This window comes from Pseudonaja textilis, chromosome 6, assembly GCF_049901715.1.
Source record: "Pseudonaja textilis isolate UNSWEBS1 chromosome 6, rPseTex1.2, whole genome shotgun sequence".
In the NCBI taxonomy this organism is placed as follows: Eukaryota; Metazoa; Chordata; class Lepidosauria; order Squamata; family Elapidae; genus Pseudonaja; species Pseudonaja textilis.
In genome coordinates this window covers 45,021,689-45,042,927 of record NC_141995.1, presented here as the reverse complement: position 1 = coordinate 45,042,927, position 21,239 = coordinate 45,021,689, and the positions used below count along the sequence as shown (strand labels likewise).

Sequence of the window (21,239 nt, the reverse complement as noted above, 5' to 3'; positions counted from 1 at the left end):
TATGAGTTTTCTATCTTCTCAATGTTCAGCTAAGTAAGCCCTATCTTTCTTCTGAAGACAAAGAAGCCAACAATCTTTTTACAGAAGCATGGAGAGTATAGCTTACCTTGCTGTAATTAGCATTAATGGTTAGCTGTTTCAAAGAATTTCTGATAAGGTTGCAAGTTGAAGCGGCCTGGGTAGCCGTGCAAGCTGAATCATTAAGAGTATCTATCAAGTCTTCCATCACATCCATCAGGCTGGTGTGCAGCTTCTCAGTGCCCTCCTGTAGCGTTTCCAGACACCCACTCACGTTCTCCAGTGCCTCTTTCGTCTCTCTAATAGCTACAGTGGTAAAAAGATCAATTTCATTACAATCTGCATAACGTGGCTTAGTTTTACAAAGTGGCATACACATATCTGGTAGTTTTTATTCAAAATGTCTAAACTCTGCATTTTTCTTGTTCAAAGTTAAACATCATATCTGAAAGAGTAAACCATAAACTAGTATTTGAACAGGTTTGATACCATCAAAGTTTAGCTTGCTTTGCTAAAGCATTTTAGAATATCCGTTGTTGCAAGGGCACATAGATATTTCCCTCTGATTTCTCTGAACATGTGGATATATTAACTGAACAAAGTTCATATTAATAAAGGGTCCCTGCTTTTGTTGGACCCACCATCCTGGAAATGGCCCAGTCCTGAAATGGACTGTCAGTTTGCAACTGGAATGTTCCATTCTGAGATCAGACAACGTCTGATATGTCAGATCCTCTTGATCTAAGACTGGAACATTTCCTGGAAGATCACTCCAACCTTGTAGCAACTGTGCTGCAATTGGGGCAGCACCCTTTGCAGTTAGAACATTTCTATTCCGAGCTGTTTTGTCTAACTACTGTAAAGTTTGAAGTGCTACATCAATTAAAACAGTGCAGTGCTTCAGGTTTTATTCTAAAAGAATTATTTGGGGTGTATGGAATTGCAAACATAGTATCTACCTACAACTCTTTACAGCAGCTATATCTTTGTAGAGGACAATGCAGAGGATAGCCATGCAATCCCGGGAAAAGGTAACACTTTGATAGATGCAGATGTCTGTGTTCCCATACATTCCAAAGTACTCTTTTAAGACCCAAATTTGAAATGCAATGCACCCAATATTGGGTCGAAAATAAATGAAATAATAATCAAATTACAAATGTTATTTGTCCTACATCCCCTTTTGCCAAAAACCCTACAGTATAAACAAATGGTAGGTGCTTGCTACTAATGCACATTTTTCATCACTTCTGCATATCTGCCAGCTGGTAGGGCTGGGAACATGTACAAAGAATTATAAGCTTCAATCTATAGCCTTTTGCTCCTGAACAGTCCTGCAGGATTTAAGAAGATTTGCAGGAATAAGTTACAAAAAGCAGCCAGAACTAATGGTCAAGCAATGCTGTTGAATTCTAAACCAAGGAGCAAAGCAATGAATCGCTGAAAAAAAAAGAGAAATTTGACAAGACAAACTGCACAGAGAGTGGAAACTAGAGGAAGCACTTCACAAAATGCATTTGAGATCATTTTACCTTTAATGACCCTTTCCACTTTGACTTCAAGACCGAAAAATAAAAGAAAGAATGCAGGACAAAGATTGAAAAATGCAAACAGGTTTGATGGCCAACATAGAGTTTCTACCATTAAGAAAGGTAACTAACTACTCTCTACCAACTGTGATGTTTGGCACTTGTTTATGGGAACTACAACTGAAAGCATACAAGCAGTCCAAGCCTGGGGAATTAAATCTCCCAACAGCTGCAAAGCAAAGAGGTGATGGGATAAAGTGTTGGGAGACCAGCAGATAGAAGTGGAATGTTTAACCCTTGCCTGCATAGTTCCCCCTGCCATCAACCTTTCATTCTACTGTTTTTCCCCATGACAGTCACTTCCATACAAATTGGATGCAGAAGTTTAGACGTATCTGATTGAACTCTTAACTTTCAATGAATTCATAATAAACGCAAAGGAGATGACACCACCTCTGCATAGGGCAAAGCTAAGCACATCTTTCTGAAAAGATTAATGTGTGCTTACTGATTACATGCAGCTGTCTCAATTCAAAATGAGCAAACAGAGGGAAAAAAATATGGACACTTTCCCGTGCAGAGTTTGGCCAACTTTTGTTCATTGAAGCATTCACGGAAATATACAATTGGACCAGAGTTGCCAAAATTTTGGTATGCAGCTGTGGACTGTCTAGAAAAAAAATGTTGATGAATACATGGCAGGGGGAATCCTCAAGCACCCCCATTGTCTAGCAATTTGCAATTAGTGGCTATGTACTAACTATAAATGTTCGGTCCCCACTCAATCTAAATATATTGGCATCATTTCAAAATTCCTAGCATTCAACAGGGGTTGGCAACACCATATAGAGAAGGACAGAAGGTCTCTGCATCACTTCAGAGCTTTCAAAGAAAACTATGGAGTTATTTTTGCAAAACATTGGTGATTGATTGCATTTGGGGTATTGGGGATACAACTGTAGGAGGCATTTTCAGCAGTCTTGATGATTGCATGTATCTAATTTTTGCAACCAACCCTATCCCCATAATTTGACATTTATAAATGCAGTGATTCTTTTACCTCCTGCCATGGTAAGGGCAGCATCAAGAGCAGGGTATACTTCCTTTCCCAGCTGTTCCCAGACTCGACTGCTAAGCAATGTCCCAACATCTGTTGGAGAAAGAAATGATGGGAAGAAAATCAACTGCCAATTAGCCGAGGGTACACTTTTGCATTTAAACACCACAGCTACAACCCATAACAGCATGTAAATTATCAATCCTTACCCATGCCGTTATTTTTCTTACATTATAACAAAAATTAAATTCTAGTTTGATTAAAGCATACACAAACTCTGGTCATTGATTTTAAATAGTGTTAAATAGTAAATAGACCATTTGTCCAGGAATCTTAACTCTTAAGAACACTAGTGACTTAGGTTTATTTTTTTGAACCTGCAACATGGATAACTTTGTTATCACCCAAATTTTGAACCTTCTCATTACATGTGTTTAATCTAATAGCCAGTTTGGTATAGTGGTTAAGGCATCAGGCTAGAAACCAAGAGTCCATGGGTTCTAGTCCTGTTCAGACACAAAACTAGCTAGGTCACTCTCTCTCTCAGCCCTAGGAAGAAAGCAACGGCAAACCTCTTCCAAAACTTAGCCAACGACCAAATTGGATACTAGTCAGATACTAGTTTAGCCAGGAGTCAATACTAAATTGAAGGCACACAAAAAAGGTCATTCTGGCACTAAATGCAACACTTATACATACAGTAGAACCTCTGGTCATGACCGTAATCCGTTCCATGACTTTGGTTGCAACCTGATTTGGTCGTGATGGAAGCAAGACTGTGAATGCATGTGTCAGGGCTCCAACATGCACTCCATTCAAATCATAAGTCTTTAGCCACATCTCTCAGAGTAAAAAAGATTGATTTATTAGGAGTTAACATGTTGGCATTTCCTGGTTGCAGCTGACTCTGACACATCATTCATTTCACCCTTGATCCTGGTCTTCCCCCCACCCCCTGGATGTATATTTTCCAATGAGACACATCCATAGCCAGGAGTCATCAATCATGCTCTCCAGTAATAATCTTGTGCACCAACAACTTCGGCTGCCAAAGCAATTATCTGAAGCATTTAAGGAATGCACTGCTTTCCCCCACTCCCTTTCTGCTGGCAACTAAAAAGACCAAAGAAATATTTTTAGTTGACAGCAAGTACAAAAAAAATGGCGGAAAGGGGAAATCGCTGCAGCTGTGCTTGATCGCCACCCAAGTGTTCGTCTGTGACCAGATTCAAAAAGTTTGCGAAATTTTTGGTCATCACCTGATTTGGTCATTGTCAGAAGCATTTGTGATCAGAGTTTCTACTGTATTGTGTTGTACCGTATTTTATGAATACTGCCTTTATGCAATGCTGAGAAGTTTCTAGTCAGAGGATCTCAACCATTCTTCCCAAGCAGTGTCTTCAGTATCAATCCCCATAAATTCTATTTAACTCAGCAATTCCTGTCACTGTCAGTCTTCTGCTATTTAATATTTATATTATGCCCTACAAAAATCTTTATTGACTAATTAATAACATGCTGGGTGATAGATTCTTTCAGATAATAATGGGAGACAATGTAAATAAGCTAAGAAGATTAAACAATGGCCTCCCACAAGACTCTATAATGGCACCTACACTATTCAACTTATACATGTCAGATATGCCAGCAACAAGGGACACAAATTTAGTTGCACAGATGATTTAGCCACAACAATACCCCCCCCAAAAAAACCCCACAGAAGTGGCCAACAGCCTCCTGTCCAAAGATTTTCAAATCTTGGGAAAATTCTTTACTGACTGGAGGCTCATTTCTAGCACAAGCAAAACTATGCGCTTCCAATTTAACAACAAACTAGCATATGATCCAATTGTCCCACCAAAATTCCTTTAGATCTTAACTCATTGTGTTAAATGACACCTCTAGGCGTTGATTTTCTGTTTAGCATTTTAGACTTATTGTGTTTCCCTGAAAAGCCCTAGCCCTATTTTCATGCCTGTGCCTAAAATATGTCCTATCCCCAAAATAAGCCCTAGTTAAGCCCTGCCCACTGTCTGGTTTTATGAGGTGGGGCGAGGCACAGGCATAAAAATCAAGGAAGGGCAGGAGAGGGGGGTAGAGCTGCCCCACGCACCCCACACCTGCATGGCCTGGCTGCAGGGCGCTCAGGTAGGCCAGTGCGGGGTACAAGGAGCAGCTCCATATCTCCCACCTTGCTTCATCCTCCAGCCACTCCACCCCCTTGCTTTGTGGCCACAACACCAATGTGTCTCCCAGCCTCCTGCCCTGTTATGGTGGTGAGCAAGGAGAAGAAGGTTGGCGGCCACATGGGGGCCGGCAGCCCAAAGAAAAGGGCGGGGATGAGGACGAAGTGAAGCGAGGGGTTCAGAACTGCCCCCTGCCCTCACCCCACCCCAGCTTACCTTCAGCCGGGCCACCCATGCCAAACCTTCACCCGCACCACACTCCATGGCAACCGCGTGGCTTCACTAACCTGCTTTCTAGCTCCATTCTCTGCGGCTGCCTTCAGGGCAACAAAAGTTTGTAGGACTAAAAAATAAATAAAAAAAGCTCAATCAGACCTTCCAACTTCGGATGGGAAAAAAAAAAAAGATCTTGCAAAGTTGGAAGGTCTGACTGAACTTTTTAGCTCCGCAAACTTCTTTTGTTGCCCTGCATGCAGCAGAAACGGCAGCCCTGTTTCACCACCTGCGTTGCCCCGTGTCTCCCTTCAAGAAGGAACATGACTCCAGGAGGAGAAATGGCAGAAAACAGGGCTGCCGTTTCCAGAAGGGAGAAGGGAGATGCAGAGTGATGCAGGTGAGAAAGTGGGAACCAGCAATCACTGCACGGTAAAAGGAAGGAAGGAAAGCAGAGAGAAGAGAGAGAGTGAACCTATCAAACCTCTGTGTGCATGTGTGTGGGGGGGAGTGTGTGTGTGAGAGAGAGGGAGGGAGAGGGAGAGGGAGGGAGGGAGGGAGGGAGAGGAAGAGGAAACATACCACCAGTAGCCCTGGTATAACTCTCCGAGGTTGGATTGGATTTCTCTCTTTCTCCCTTCCTCTCTCTCTCATACATACACAACACAAATATAAACACAGGTTGGATCGGATTGCTCTCTTGCTCTTTCTTTCTTTCTCTGTCTGTCTCTCTCTCTCTGTGTCTCTCTCTCTCTCTCTCTCTCTCTCGTGGCGGCAGCAGTGATGGTGGGGTATGAAGCCAAGTGATGCCGAAAGCAGCTGAAAGTGTGGCGTTGAAGTTTTGAGTGCTAGGCAGGACCTCTCCCCACAGAAACTTCTTCCCTGCTTCCCTTCCAGAGCAAATTGCCTTTGTGTAGACAAGCCCTGGAAGACTGTGGGAAGCAAGTGCTTAGAAGCAACGCGCAGCCTCTCCCAGTATCAAAAATTGCAGGCAATGCTGTCCCTTTCAAACAAATCTCCAGGGCTTAAACACCACACTTTCAGCTGATTTCGGCACCGCTCCGTTTCCCATCACAACCCTTCCAGGCTGGCTATGTGGGCGGGATTGCCTTCTGCCTTCCCTGCCTCTGTGGTCTGCGGCCACACCATGAATGGGGATTGACCATCCCCCAAGCCCTGCCACTGTCAAAGTAGAACCTGGGTGCTCTCCTGCAATAGACAGGTGAAAAGCGGAGCAAGGAAGGGAGGAGAAGGAGACCAGGGAGAAGAAAGAGGGAAGCAGCCAGGCACCAAAGCATTGCCACTGCCACCAGAGGGTGTGGGGGAGAGAGAGAGAGAGATCTGACCCAACCTCAGAGTTATACTAGAGCTTGTGGAGGTGTGCTCTCATTCTCTTGCCCATATACTCTCACTCTCTCATCACACCTCATGGCAGTGGAATCAGCCATCCACTCCATGGCACCCTGCGGCTGATCTGAGGCGCACAGGCCGGGGATGCCCTGTGGACACCTGCCTTCTTCTAACTGCTGCAGTCGGCCTCCATGCAATTGTTGCCTCCTGTGAGTGGGGCGCCTGGCTGGATCTTGTGATGAAAAAAAAACAAGACATCCCTCCAAATAAGCACAAATGCTTATTTTGGGGCCCAAAAGAAAATAAGACCAGGTCTTATTTTCGGGAAAACATGATAACATTTAGATAGCAGGATTCATGCACAATGAGAGTATTGTAATCCTTAGCAAAGTGAAGAGCAAAAAGTATGAGAACAAACTCCATCTGATGGAAGCCTCTTAAATCTATACTTACTATTAAGATCAGAAAGTGCTTTCTTCTTGGTAGTGTTATACTGATTCACCAAATAGTCGATTTGCTAAAAAGAAAGCAACAAACATAAGATTAACAACATACCCATGTATACCAAGACAGTAATAGTCACATAACTTTAAGCACTGTTGTCATTTCTGGACACCTTGCAGCATCACAAAATCTCTTGAATTCTAGTTTTATGAGGTAGGTGATGCTTCAATACCCAGTCTACTTCACATCCTGATTGGGAATTTTTCTCCTAATCATGACACCTATATAAACTCTTAATATTAACTGCTGGTGAACTTGAGTGGAAGTTTGTGATTACACTCTTCTGTGTTTCCTGGAGGCGTCTGAAGAAAATGTATGATCAGACAGTTCTTCTACGGCGATCGGTATCCCCTCAAAAGTTTAGATGTCCATTTTTACTATGGCAAGATTCCCATACTTACTAGAAGAGTGTTAAAACAAAAATGCTGTAAAATATTGCAACTAATGGTGCACACGACAATCAACACAATCAATTGTTAAGTATTAGTTTTAATAATATTTTAAAATAATATTAATGATATTTTAATATCTATTAATAATATTTTAATATCTTTTAATATTATTTTAATATCTCATACTACAATGTCTATGTCAAATTGAATCTAGTCACGGAATCATTGCACGCCTACTTTCCTAACACAACATGAAGCCACCCAAAGGAAAATGGTACATTACCCCAGGCGTTCCATTCAGTAACATCTGAAGGTCTCTGAAATTATTGTTCATGAGTCCCCTGGCTCCTCGGACTTGGCTTGTGAGATGCTGGTTAGCCACGTAGGCAAAAAATACCCCAATACTAGGTAGCAAGAATACAGAAGAATGAATTATTCGTACTACCTATTGTTAGATATCTGACTCCATAGCACAGTAAAATTATCAGGGAACTATTTTCTGATATTGAAGTGGCCATACATGATGCTGTCCATTAATATTTGTTTTAGAGAACCAACTTAGTGTATGTAATACAGGTAGTCCTCGACTTATGTTTACAACTGAACCCAAAACCTCTGTTGCTGAGTGAGTCAGTTAAGTTAATTTTGCAATCTTTTTTGCCATTGTCATTAAGTAAATAGCTGCATGTTAAGTTACTAACTGGGTTGTTAAGGGAATTGTGTTGAAATATATATGGCAAGGTAAGAAAGCGAGAATAAAGTTAAAACTTTTGCAAGATGCTAGAATTAGAGGAGGATTTGGTTTGCCTAATTGGGAGTTGTACTACCAAGCTACAAATCTGATGTGGGTTAAGGAATGGATAACACTAAGAAATACTAGATTGTTGACATTAGAAGGAAATGATTTGTTGTTGGGGTGGCATGCCTTTTTATGGTATAAAGGAACTAAAACACAGGGGTATTTTAGAATACATTATATACGGGAGTCTCTGTGGTTAAACTGGGAGAAGTTTAAAAGACAATGTTATTTGAAAATTCTAATCTGGTTATCGACTATTGAAGCATTTTCTTATCCTATAATATACAAAAAGGAACAAGCAGTTAGATATGGTGAAATATTGAATGAAAAGGGTGAACTTAAATCTATGCAAAAACTAGAGGAACAAGGTATAAAGATGAATTGGTTTTCATATGCACAAATACATTCAAGGTATGATAAAGATTCTAAAACAGAAGGTTTCTATGATAAACTGACTGACTTAGATAAGATTTTGACAGGTACTGATGAAGAGGTGATTAAAAAATTGCATGGCTATTTATTAGAAATTAAACTAGAAGAAGAACAAGTTAAAGAAACTATGATTGCTTGGGGGAAGAATTTTGGATATGGGATCGATTTAGAGAAATGGCAAAAATTGTGGTCTCAAAATTATAAAATGACAATGTCAACAGCATATAAAGAAAATTTGTATAAGATGTTTTACAGGTGGCATTTCCCCCCGACAAGAATAGCAAGAATGTTCAAGAATAAATCCGAAAAATGTTGGAAATGTCATCAGACATGTGGCTCATATTACCATGTGGTGAACTTGCGCAGATGCTAAAAAATATTGGACTGAAATCCACATGTGGTTGGAAAAAATGACAAAAAAACAAATAGACTTGAAACCAGAGATATTTTTATTGGGAATTTTACCTGAAATATATAGTAAAGACTTGAAATACCTGATTGTAAATGTATTAACAGCGGGTAGGATTGTATTTGCTAAAAACTGGAAAAATGAGAAAATACCATCACAAGAGGAAATCATTAAGAAAATATTGGAATGTGCTGAAATGAGTAGATTGACATTTGAAATTAGAGAACAAGAGAATAAATAATTTTATAAGATTTGGGATCTTTTCTATCAATGGTTAGACAATAAAATACAGTACTGAAATATGTAGACTTTTAGAAAATAATAAAGATGTAAAGATGTACTTTTTTCTTATTATATCTACAAAATGATTTTAGGATAGATTTGGGGTGATAATATGAACTGTTATAAAATAAACTAAGTAAATTATGACTATCCTGCAAAACATGAATGAATAAAAGTATAGTCAAATGATTGATTAATAATGATACTAAGGTATTTAATTTTTGATTGACATTATGAGATCATATGCAATGTAATTGTAATTGAAGACTATGAAATGGAAGCACAAAACAATTTGTAAACCAACCGGCACACTGTATGTACACCTATGGAAGATAGCTTGATGTTTTTATGTTTTGTTTGTTTATGTTTGTTTTTAAAAACCAATAAAATTTATTAAAAAAAACAGTTCTGGCTTTCATTTACTTGGCTTTTAGTTACAAATATACTTTTTGCTAGAAATTGAATCCAGTCTTGCTTTCCTAGAGGACCAAGTTAGTGCAGGTCAGCTACAGAAACTCCCTGGACAAGTCTCTATTGGTCCAGCTTGCCTCAATAGGTTGCTGTTTTCTGGGATAAAATAAAATAAAATCCTTATGTGAGCTGCCTTAAGCTTTGGAGCAAAACACAAGGTATAAATCTAAATAACAACAATTCTTAATGGTTTGATGAATTTAACATGGACAATTCTTGGCAGTCCATTCAGCAATTTGTATTATAACAGGCCCATGATTTAAATGTCCATCTGTTTAGACTGATTGATGATAATTGTGCTCATTTTTCTAGGATTGTACAGATTAAAGGGCTATTCCTGAGATATATGAATGCAAAAGTCATAGCTAAATCAACCATGTCTTTCCATAGAAGATTTGGAAAGAAGCATCCTCTTTAATATGTTAGAGACATGTCCACCCACCACTAGTTGTGAATCTTTCACACAAATCAGAGGGCTACAATTGGGGAGGAGACTGGAGACTGTGCTAATATCTGTATATATCTTCATCTCTTCTATTAAATATTAAACTCAACACAAGGGCAAACGCCAGAAAGTAATGTCTTCACTACTTTGGATTCTGAAGGAAACTAATGAATATAATATAATGAGAATTATTTGTCTTCTACAGACCAATCAGCCTGATACTGAAGTCTTATTTTGTTCTTTGACAAAGTGTCCAAATTAGTAGACCACGAAAATGCAGTGGACATAGTATACTTGTATTTCAGTGAGGCATTTGGCAAAGCAGACTACAACCTACTTCTTGGTAAGCTAAAAAAATGTGAGATAGAAAGCATCATCATCAGATGGATCTGATGGCTGACATACTGCACTCAATTCCATTTTATGCCCAGTGTCTGGCTGACATACCACACTCAATTCCATTTTATACCGAGTACTCTTCAACATCTTCATAAATGATTTAGGTGGGGGAATAGAAGGGGAACTCATCAAAGTTGCAGATGACACTAAACTGAAAGGAACAGCCAGAAGATAGATTTAGTATCCATATGGATCTCAACAAACTTGAATATTGGGCTCTATTTAACAAAATGAAATTCAGTGTAGAGAAAAGTAAAGTTTTACACTTGGGCAAGAGAAATCAAATGTACAGGTACAGATTAGGTGAAGCCTGGCTCAATAGTAGTAACTATGAGAAGGATCTTGCAGTCCTAATGGACAATCACTTAAATATGAGCCAGCAGTGTGCATCAGCAGCAGCCAAAAAAGCCGACGCAATCCTAGGTTGCATTAACAGAGGGATAGAATGAAGATTATGTAAAGTATTACTACTGCTTTATAAAGCCTTAGGAAGACTACACTTAGAATACTGCATCCAGTTTTGATTATCAGATTATTAAAAAAAAGATGTTGAGACTCTGGAAAGAGTACAGAAAAGAGCAACAAGGATGATACGGGGCTGGAAGCTAAACATATGAAGAACAGTTGCAGAAATTGGATATGTCTAATCTTAGTGAAAAGAAAGAGTAGGGGTGACATGATAGCATTCTTCCAATATTTGGAGGGCTGCCACAAAGAAGAGGAGAGGTCAACCCATTTTCCAAAGCACTAGAAGGCAAGACAAGAAACAATGGATGGAAACTAATCAAGGAGAGAAGCAACCTAGAACTACGGAGAAATTTTTTGAAGTGAGAACAATTAACCAGTGGAACCGAAGTTGCCTTCAGAAGTTGTGGGTGCCCCATCACTGGAGGTTTTTAAGAGACTGAACAGCTACTTGTCTTGAATGGTACAGAGTCTCCTGTTTGAGCAATTGTTTGGACTAGAAGACCTGCAAGGTCCCTTCCAACTCTGTTATCCTGTTTGTTTCTATTCTCCAAAGCATCTGAAGGCAGGATAAGAAGCAACAGATGGAAACTAATCAAGGAAAGAAGCAACCTAGAACTAAGGAGAAATTTCCTGACAGTGAGAACAATTAACCTGTAGTTATTTGCCTCCAGAAATTGTGGGTATCACTGGAAGTTTTTAAGAAGCGACTGCACAACCATTTGTCTGCAATGGTATAGGATCTCCTGCTTGGGGGAAATGGGGGGCAGTTGCAATAGAAGACTTCCAAGGTCCCTTCCAACTGTATTGTTCTATGTTCTTAACAAGAAATCAGTACATAGTTTCATTTGCTCGGACTGCTGCAGGCCTGTCTTCTCCAGCAAAGTTATCAAGATGTTTCTTTGAGGATGTCTTAGGGGTTTTTTTTTTGCATTGGCTTGGAACAGGAGATAAATATATGTGTGTTTTACCACAAAATAAATTTCAGAAGAGCTCAAGAGAAAATGGCTTATAATTTTAGATTTCTGCCTTTCCAAAGGGGATTGAATCCAACTTTTTTAAAAAAATTGAAATTTTTAATCTCTATCATGAAGACAATTTCTGATATAATGAAAATAAAATTAGAAGTCTCTAAACACATGGGTATAATTCAATTAAGAAATAATAGACATATTTAGTTCTTTGGCAGTCACCCCAAATTTACTCTGTGTTTAGCTTACCTGCTTATCAATGTAACTACCAAGAGGAGGCTAGCAAAACAGCCTCTCCGACAGTTGGCATTCTTTTTCTGTCTCTGGTGCATTTCCCCACCACAATTGTCACAACACCGGCACAGGCAGAAACAGAGACCAATCAATGGAAGCAACAGGACAAATAAGATTCCCAGGGCAGCTGAGATTATGAAGCCGATTTCATAGTAAACTGCCTGCAGTTTAGAAAAAAGCAACACGTGTTACAACTTGAAAGTCAGATTGGTGATGCTGAATGCAACAGCTGTTGGGCATTTTCAACGTGATGGCCCTATGGAAGGGCTTGTTGGGAACTATCATCCATCAGATGACACCCTCTCTTGAGCTCCAGGCAGGAGAGATAGAAGGTGCTACTAGCTCCTCTTTCCTATGGCAGCAACAGGACAAATAGGAGCACACAGATATATCAGGGCAAGAGAGCAACTATCAGCTCAACTCAAAAGCACATTTGAAACTAGGGCAACTGAATCCCTAATAAATTCACCATTTTCCAAAAGTGTCACTTCAGCAGCATCAATGCAGGAGTGAGAGGATTCCAGTTAAATAGATCACTCTTAGGCCACCTCTGACCTGAGCAAGTCACTCTGGATCTTTTAGGGAAAGATAGGGAAAGGAAATATTTGAACCTTCCTGAGACTTCAAGAGAACCATCATAAAGTAAATGCTGTACATAGTACAGTTCAGATCCATGAAAAAGGATTCCAAGCAAAGCAAAAAGTGCTTCCATAAGATCTCAGAACACTAAGTTCAAGCATTGCAAGCTTCAACTGAGAAGCAACTCAGTTAAAGGAAAGTGGATTTCCTGTAGGGATGTCATTCACGGGCCTGCGTGAAATGAGCTTGTCCCATAAGGGATAATATACATTGGTGTGCTCCAAACCACCTGACATCTTGTTGTAATTTATAATTCATTCTCCTGTGATCTATTGTATTTTTGTGTTGGAGCCACATTTTTGTGAGTGGGTAGCTATAGAAATCTATGAATGAATGAATGAATGAATGAATGAATGAATGAATGAATGAATGGCTTTCTTGGTCTCACCTTCTATTATGATGCTTTTTCAGTATTTCCGACTCTAGCCTACAGAGCTAGTGTGGGAAAAATTGGAACTTTGTCATCGCCAATTGAAGGATTAATCAAATCTGATCTTGCTTAGCATTTTTTTAAATCTGTCAATACTGTGATCAACTGGTAGCTTTCAAAAGGGGAACCGATAAACCATGGAGAATGGCGCTTGCTAGTAGCTATTAGCTCCAGCAGAGAGAGAAAAACAGGCTGAGAGGCAGAATTTCTTGGAGTTAAAGTTCACAAGTTTTAAAACTGCCAAGTTTGGAGGCCCCTGTCCTAGTCCAGAGGTGACAAACTGGTGGCCCGCAGAAGTGTCACGCACAGGCCATGCCCACCACAGCTCCGTGAAAAGAAAAAATGTGAAACGTCAAGTGATGGCAACATGACATCGTGAGTTTGATACCCATGTCCTAGACCAAGGATCTTCAAACCTGGCAAATTTAAGACTTGTGGACTCCCAGAATTCCTAAGCTAACATGACTGGAGGAGGAATTCTGGGAGTTGAAGTCCACAAGTCTTAAAGTTGTCAAGTTTGAAGACCCCTGTCCTAGACTAACCAAAGCATGAAAGGAGTGTCACAAATTTTCCCAAGCCTCTTTTATGTCATTACACTCCAGTGAAACCATATGAAAGATTCCAGTTCCTCAAAGAAAACAGCTTCCAGCATAAACAACAGCAATATGCAGTAATTAATATCCGTACCCTGATTTTAGTTTTGGGTATAATTTGGAATTTTGTTAGATATAAATACAAATATTGTAAATACAATTTTCTTAAAATGAGACAGAAGTATTTTATAAATGAAATCAACAATGTAAAGAACACAATTATATTTGCTTAAAAAAGGATGTTGAAAAGAACTCTGTTGGATGAGGTTAAGAATCAATTCATGGTATTTTAGAAGCAGTATGAGATAACAAAAAGTTTTACCTGAAGAGTCAATACAACATTTTCAGGCTGTGGAAATCAGAGGAAAATGATGCACAGAGCAGCAGGAATAAAAGGAAAGCAGGTGAGCAATAAATCAAGCACTCACATAATTTATGCAGCCACCAATTCAAGTGAAAACAGCAAGGAATAATTAAATGAATCAAGTATTTACAAAGCAAACGTGAATGCAAATGATGAAGTGAAATATCTTTGGTTATTAACATTTAACTGAAGTTTAATTTGTCCTGGCCCCACTAAGAGAACTAGCTGTCTCTTGGTGCAGACTGCATTTTTAAAAATAAAGTATTGTTTTATTTCAAATTGAATATTTCAACAGAATGAATTATCATTAACATATAAATTATTGTACTTTTTTTAGCTTTGGGGGCAGAAGTACATCATATTTCATTCCTTTTTTTATCATCCTATAGAAATAAAAACACTATTGTACTTGGTTTAAATGTTTTTTCTAAATGTACTTTATCTAGGGCAGTTTTTCTCAACTTTAAAATGTATGAATTTCAGTGGTATGCTGGCTGGAGAATTCTGATAGTTGGGAATCCATCTTAGTGTGGCCAAGGCTGAGAAACATTGATACAGGGAGTTAAATTCCCAGGGGTATATCACAGTGGTGGGATTCAAAAATTCTTACTACCTGTTCTGTGGGAGTGGCTTGGTGGGCATGGCAGGGGAAAGATACTGTAAAATCTCCAGTCAGAGATGGTATTTGCCAGTTCTCTGACCTACTCAAAATATAATTGGTTACCTGACAAAGTCTCTAATTCTTTAACAAAAATAATCTATAAAAAGCAGTTATTTGTCATTATTTAGATAATTAGTTAAACAGACACAATACAGAGTATTAATTCAGACATTCCAAATTTCCTTTATTTAAAACATGCCTTTTTTACTGACTTATAAAATGCACTTTATTTTTTTCCTGGTATGTTGGGGCCAAGATTAAAAGTCCTTCACAAATACTTGATATTGATTTGGTGAAAGTAGTACTCTCTGGTTTCCTCAAGCCCGTGAACAAAGTTGGAAATATCTGAACATTTTTCAAGGAGGGAGCAAACTGGGGTTTGCAAACTTTTGAGTTAGAAACAGTAATTTTAACTACCGTACTCTGTAAGTGTTTCAAGCAAAAAACAGCAGTTTTTAAGATCAAAAGAGAGATTCTTTTGAAAGACCAGGTTATTCTGTCCTTAAAACACTACTGGGAAGGTCAAAATATTTTGGCATTGAACGTTTTGAACTGTTCCAATTCAAAAAAACTTCTTACCACTCCACTACTCAGTTATATCCCTGGATGTAAACAGAATTGGCCTGGAGAAGAACTCATCAGAATAAATCCCTATTTATACATCAGTTGCTATCACATCTCTCTTCAAAGAAACTTTCCATAAAAACATGGTAACAGAGGCTTTCAAATTATGGGGATGGGGCTGATAGTGAACCTTTCTCCATTTATATAATGAGCAAAGGATGCAGCAACATTTATGTGCCTAAAGATGGAGGGCCGCCACACCAATGCCAGCTTTTACAGAGAAGTATCTCTAATACTATGGAAAACTAAGGAGACCCTTACTGGTGACTCAAGCATAGGCCTTCCTAATCAGTTGTCTGACTTTCAAAAATAGTTCAAAAATACGTAAAAACATAAAAATATAGGGAAAGGGGAAATAAACATTGCAGTCATAGTTTTTAAAACAATTTAAACTCTGCTTTTTAAATGTATGAGGTACAATCACGAGATACAAGGTTATCATTTATGATGAACAGAAGTTTCATCTCACAATGAAACTGTCACCATTTTTTCTGTTGGCAACTATAAAACGGGCATAGAAATGTTTTATGAGTTGACAGAAGCTTTGTGCGGTGGATTGATATCCTCTAAGTCCTCAGTCTAATTCCTCTGTCCTTTTTACGCATTCAAAGGGCAGTGTCTTTCAGTCATCTTCAAAATCCTCTAAAGAATTGTGTTATCTCCATTATTGCAGAGAAGACAACTAATAGTTTAGAAAAAGGGCCACACACAACCTCCATTGGACTATCTCTACCAGTTCACAAACCTTCATCAAAAAGCAGAAGGTTGCAGGAGAAAAAAATTTTAACTTCCACATCAAGAAGATTCAGGAAAGACCCATTCAGTTCCCATAATTCATTCTTACCCATGATGCATTGACAACTGAGAAGCAAACCCCTTCTTTTTTGTTTCATCCTCTTCTCCCACAAAATTAATCTTTTAAACACAGAGAAATATGTGCCTGAATCTGGCACAAAATAATAAACACTTTATACAAACTAAAGCCACACAGTTTTAATAATGTAGAAATAACATAGAATAGATAAAAGATACTGTATAAGTAATTGGCACTTATTTTAAGCTAAGAGCCTATCAAGAGACATCACGAGAAAAAAGATCAATTTCCCATATATTCCAGTTCATGCTGGTAACAGGGTTATTTTAAAGTGGTCAAAAAGGAAAAGCCTGAAAATCACTGGGATTTTCACAAATAAAACCTATTTTTGTAGTTGTCCAAGGTGTTTTTTATTTTATTTATTTATTTATTTATTATTTTGATTTGTCAACCGCTTACAAGAAACTGATCTGCTTAAAAGAAACACTATGCAAAAAAATGTTTTCATTTTATAGATTTTTAAAATCTCATTAATCTTTTAGAGATATAATCTCTAAAATATTTTAGAAATATAATTCAAAATATTGAATTATATAGAAATTATGTGGGCACAAAGCAAAAAGAAACAGCAGGCAGATCTTCACCTGTAGAATCTGGAAAAGTAATCAGGAAATGTGGGCAGAGTTAACATAACAGTATTTAGCTTGCAAAGAAAATCTCAAATGTATTACATGAAAAGGTAAATAAAGCAATAAAGTTACCTTTTGATAATCACCAGACTTATTTCCAAATGTCTGCAGTGCTACCTTTTTGATAAGATCTGCAAAAAAGCAAGATTTCCAGCTTTTAAAGATAATAAAGAGAATTTTAAAAATCTTTTAAACACCATTTATACCCAATAATCATAGGGTATTCAATGGAGAAATGATAGGGCCCTCTTTATTGCTTCAACTATCCCATAAGCAGTTCTATTGACAGAGGCCTTTAGGATTTTTACAATTAAAAAAAAATACTTTTTAGAAGTTCCACATAAGTCATTTTATTAAAATTTCCCATAGCTATTGGTCCCAAGACTAATCAGGTCCTGAAACAAAGAAGACAAATGTACAATAGAAAAGACACACTGCAACGGCCAAGTGCCAAAACAGGGACTGAAGCCCCAAAACAGGCCAAGAAAATGAAGGATCTCTATCTCTTCACAAGATGAGTACAGTATGCACATGCCTAGTGCCTATAAAGACCCGGCGCAGGGGGGAGGGGAATAGGCAGAGCAAATATTGCAGAGCCTCTGCGGTCATTTGTAAGAGCAAACAACTGCCGTGGTACATTCATAGTTTTGGGATTCGTTCACAAATATTAGGGGGCGCTTATCACATAACTTCAAACATTCGCTAAGGGAGTGTGTTCCCCTCGCATACCTGATGCACCTTGGTCCTGCCACTGGCTGCCACTGTTGCCGCTCAGCAGATCCACCCAGCCCAGGCCACGCAAGCAACATCAAGATGGCCACGCCCCCAGGCTATGCCCAGTCGACCATGATCATCTCAACCATGCCCCCCCCCAACTCCCAATCCAGTCACCTGAGGACAACCACAATGCTGATACAGCCCGCAATGAAATCAAGTTTGACATCCCAATCTAAACAAAAGGAGATTGTTATCAGCACTGTGGAGCTCATCTCTATAACATTAGCACATCCATGAACACACAGCATAATTCTACATAATATGCCAGAAGTGGTTAATTTAATTCAAATGGAAAGTGTTGCCCGTAAACAGATTCTTCCAAAGCTGATTCTGCAAGAAAGAAACAAGAACAGGGAGTCCTCAAGTTACGAATGTAATGGGGATTGTGTATTCCATTTTTAACCCAAGAATTCGTGGGAGTGAATCTCGAACCTTGAATGCAATCACTCCCTCCTTTGGCCCATGCATTTGCTAATCAAATGTGTGATTCATTAAGTGTGGGGTACGTGAGGTATTTCAGTTTGGAGAATGCCATGAGGGTTTTAGTGATGGAAAGCAGGTTGGGTAGGAGGAAAGCAATTTTGGGGAGCATGAGATATTTCAGTGGGTCGGTTTGCTTCTCCAGAGCTTTGTTTCAGGCTGCAAAGTGCCAGACGAGACCTGTACACACCAAAATGGAGCTGCAGAGCTCCGTTTTGGGCTGAAAAGGCTTTTTGCAAAGATGGCAAAAGGTTTTGGAAATGAAGGGAAAGCTTTGATGTTTCAGGTTTTCCCTCCATTTGCAAAGCCTTTTGCTTCAGATCTCGTCCAGGCCTCCATTTACAGAGAACGGAGGCCTAAAATACTGTGAGACCACGAGAAATCAATAACGTGAGATCTTGTGCTACTGATCTCACGCAATCTTGCAGTTCTTTAGGCCTCCATTCTCTGCTTAAAACCAAAGAGGTGAACGAGGTAAAAGGAATGATTTTTAGCACCTTCAAAATACTGCAAAGTACTCATTTTTCATCCATATCCAAAATTTAACAGAATAACCGAGTTGGAAGGAACCTTGGAGGTCTTCTTGTCCAACACCCTGCTTAAGAAGAGACAATATACCATTCCAGAGAAGTGGCTGTCCAGTTTTTTCTTAAAAGCCTCCAGTGATGGAGCAACAGTGATGCTGTCTATATACTACATATTTTTAGCTTACCAAGGTGATGGTCAACTTTGTTAAATGCCTTACTGAAATCCAAGTATATTATATCCACTGCATTTCACTGGTCCACTAATTTAGTCCACTAAGGAATGAAATAAGAATTGCCAATTAAAAAGCTGATGTAGATCAAAAGAAAAGACAGGCCCTTGAGATTTCCAAAGTAGCTTCAAGCTACATTTCCAAGTTCACAATTTATAACATTTGTGACATAAGCAGAAGTATGAAAATGATGGTGCTATCATAGACTATAAATAGTTGATTTCAAACATTTCCTATGCTTCTGATAAATGAAATTAGTTCTGATACTGTGGTTAATATTTCATCTCAGTCCTGTAACTTAGCTCCCAGAAGCAAAACATCCCTAGAATTTAGCTAGAGTGTATTCAATCACCTTTCCTTTACAAGTAATTAAGAGGAATGCAGCAAAATAATTATATCCTTATTCCCTATGATTAAAACCACTTATTTGTTTACTTATTATTGAAAGTTATATCTCAACTTTTTGTTCATTCCAGCCCTCAGGTGATCTACAAAAAAAATTACAGGGTACAAGAGCATCAGAATATAGTTAAAATGTAAACAAAAATAAACTCTGTTATTGACATAATTAACAGTCCATTTTCTAAATACTAGGAGCCTGGGAGCTAAATCCATCCCCCTCCACTGATTGGGAGCTATTCAGGAGAAATCTTGTTACCCGTCCCTTTTTTGGCAGTGGTGGGTGCTTCCAAATCTGTCACATGTCCAAATAATGCTGATCTGAGTAGCTGAGTAGTTCCACAATGAGAGAAATACTGCAGTCCAGCTGAAGGCAGGACGCTCAATGTCCACCCCTTGTGTCTGGTAAGCCTTCCAGAATTTTTTCCTTACCAACAGTATCTTCCTATTATCTGGATTTATTGTCATCTGCCTTCATCCAATCTATTACAATGATAAGATCGCCTTCAAGGATTGCTTCCTTGGAGTTTGCAGGTAGGGAATATGGAGCTGAGAATCGTCACCAAATTAGTGATCCCCATTCCACAGTTATAAATGAATTCTTCCAAAGTTTGAACAGCCTATTAAAAAAAGTCAAAATCCTGTGGAACTGTGGCTCCCACAGTTCTACCTTAGACTTAGCATAATGTATGAATGTATACTAATTGGCACATATTAAAATGAAATTTTGTTGCATACAGCTCTCAGAGAGTCTCCACCTCCAATATGCACTACATAAATGTGACAAAATAAATATAAAATTATGCATATACCCACATATATGACAGAGAAACAAGAGTCTAGTTTGGGTGTATACATGTACATGGTGAGAAAATGGAATCTTACGAGTTTACCAAACGGATGGTATAAGGAACAAAGCTGATACAAAATCTGGTAGTCCTGCTGGAAATATTTCAAAATCTCCTCCCAGAGGGGAGCAACAGAAACAGACTGTGAAGTGGGGGGGGCGGGTCTCTAACAATGCTTTGAGCACAAAGCACTTATAAGCAGTATCCTGAATTACAGGAAGCGATCTTCCTAAATCTTCTCGGCTGTCCTTACCATTCTCTGTATGGACTTTCTCTCTGAGGCACTGCAGCCACCAAACCAAACATTGATGCAGTTTGTTAAAATGATGTACATTCTTGGCACATCCTAACAGAGAGGACCAGAACCACTGCAAAACAGAGTTCCAATGCCTAACTCTTCCAAATGGCCAGGAATGATGCCATTGCTAATGGTATCAAAAGAAACCTAGAGATCTAAAATAAATAGTAGAGTTGTTGGCTCCCATTCTAGTTTCTGGCTAGATCATCTACCAAGGTATCCATAGTAGCCTAAATGCCATTTCTTGGAGGAAGCCCTGACTGAAATGGAGCCGCAAATTCAGTTTCATCCAAATATTTCTGAAGCTTCTCAATCATGCCACCCAGAATGGACTATTGGGATTGATGATCGCTGTAATCAGTAAGTTCTGCTGAGTCAGGCTTTTTCAATGGAATTAGTATGACTGCCCACTTCAAGGAAGCAGAAGGCATAAGCCTACACTCAGCGAAGCACTTTGATCGTCTCCCCTAACCATGAGCAGCTGGGGAAGTTAGATAACATGGAGCGGAAGGCAATAGTAAAAACAGAAGTGTGAAATGGCCTGTACAAAGAGGTTTTTTTAAAAAAAAGTTATGGGGGGGGGATTTCATAGTGGAGTTTGAACCTCTTCTCTCCTGAGCTACTTCTAGAATAGTTACAAGCTGTCTTAA

General features: G+C 38.9%; 1 protein-coding gene across 16 annotated transcripts in view; it reads right to left on the bottom strand.

Annotated features, from left to right (window-relative positions):
* The window catches only part of PROM1 (prominin 1), a 78,108-nt gene that overhangs the window by 39,629 nt on the left and 17,240 nt on the right, over positions 1 to 21,239 (bottom strand). For 8 of the 16 annotated variants that reach the window (XM_087936457.1, XM_087936459.1, XM_087936461.1 and 5 more), the window contains 8 exons: positions 17,103 to 17,161; positions 14,201 to 14,227; positions 12,172 to 12,377; positions 7,533 to 7,653; positions 6,807 to 6,870; positions 2,608 to 2,697; positions 1,551 to 1,574; positions 107 to 324 (listed from right to left, as the gene is read on the bottom strand). In XM_087936457.1, coding sequence (XP_087792583.1) covers positions 107 to 324; positions 1,551 to 1,574; positions 2,608 to 2,697; positions 6,807 to 6,870; positions 7,533 to 7,653; positions 12,172 to 12,377; positions 14,201 to 14,227; positions 17,103 to 17,161 — 809 coding nt within the window. The remainder of the gene's footprint in view (positions 1 to 106; positions 325 to 1,550; positions 1,575 to 2,607; positions 2,698 to 6,806; positions 6,871 to 7,532; positions 7,654 to 12,171; positions 12,378 to 14,200; positions 14,228 to 17,102; positions 17,162 to 21,239) is intronic. The other 8 variants (XM_087936462.1, XM_087936471.1, XM_087936465.1 and 5 more) reach the window with 3 other exon arrangements.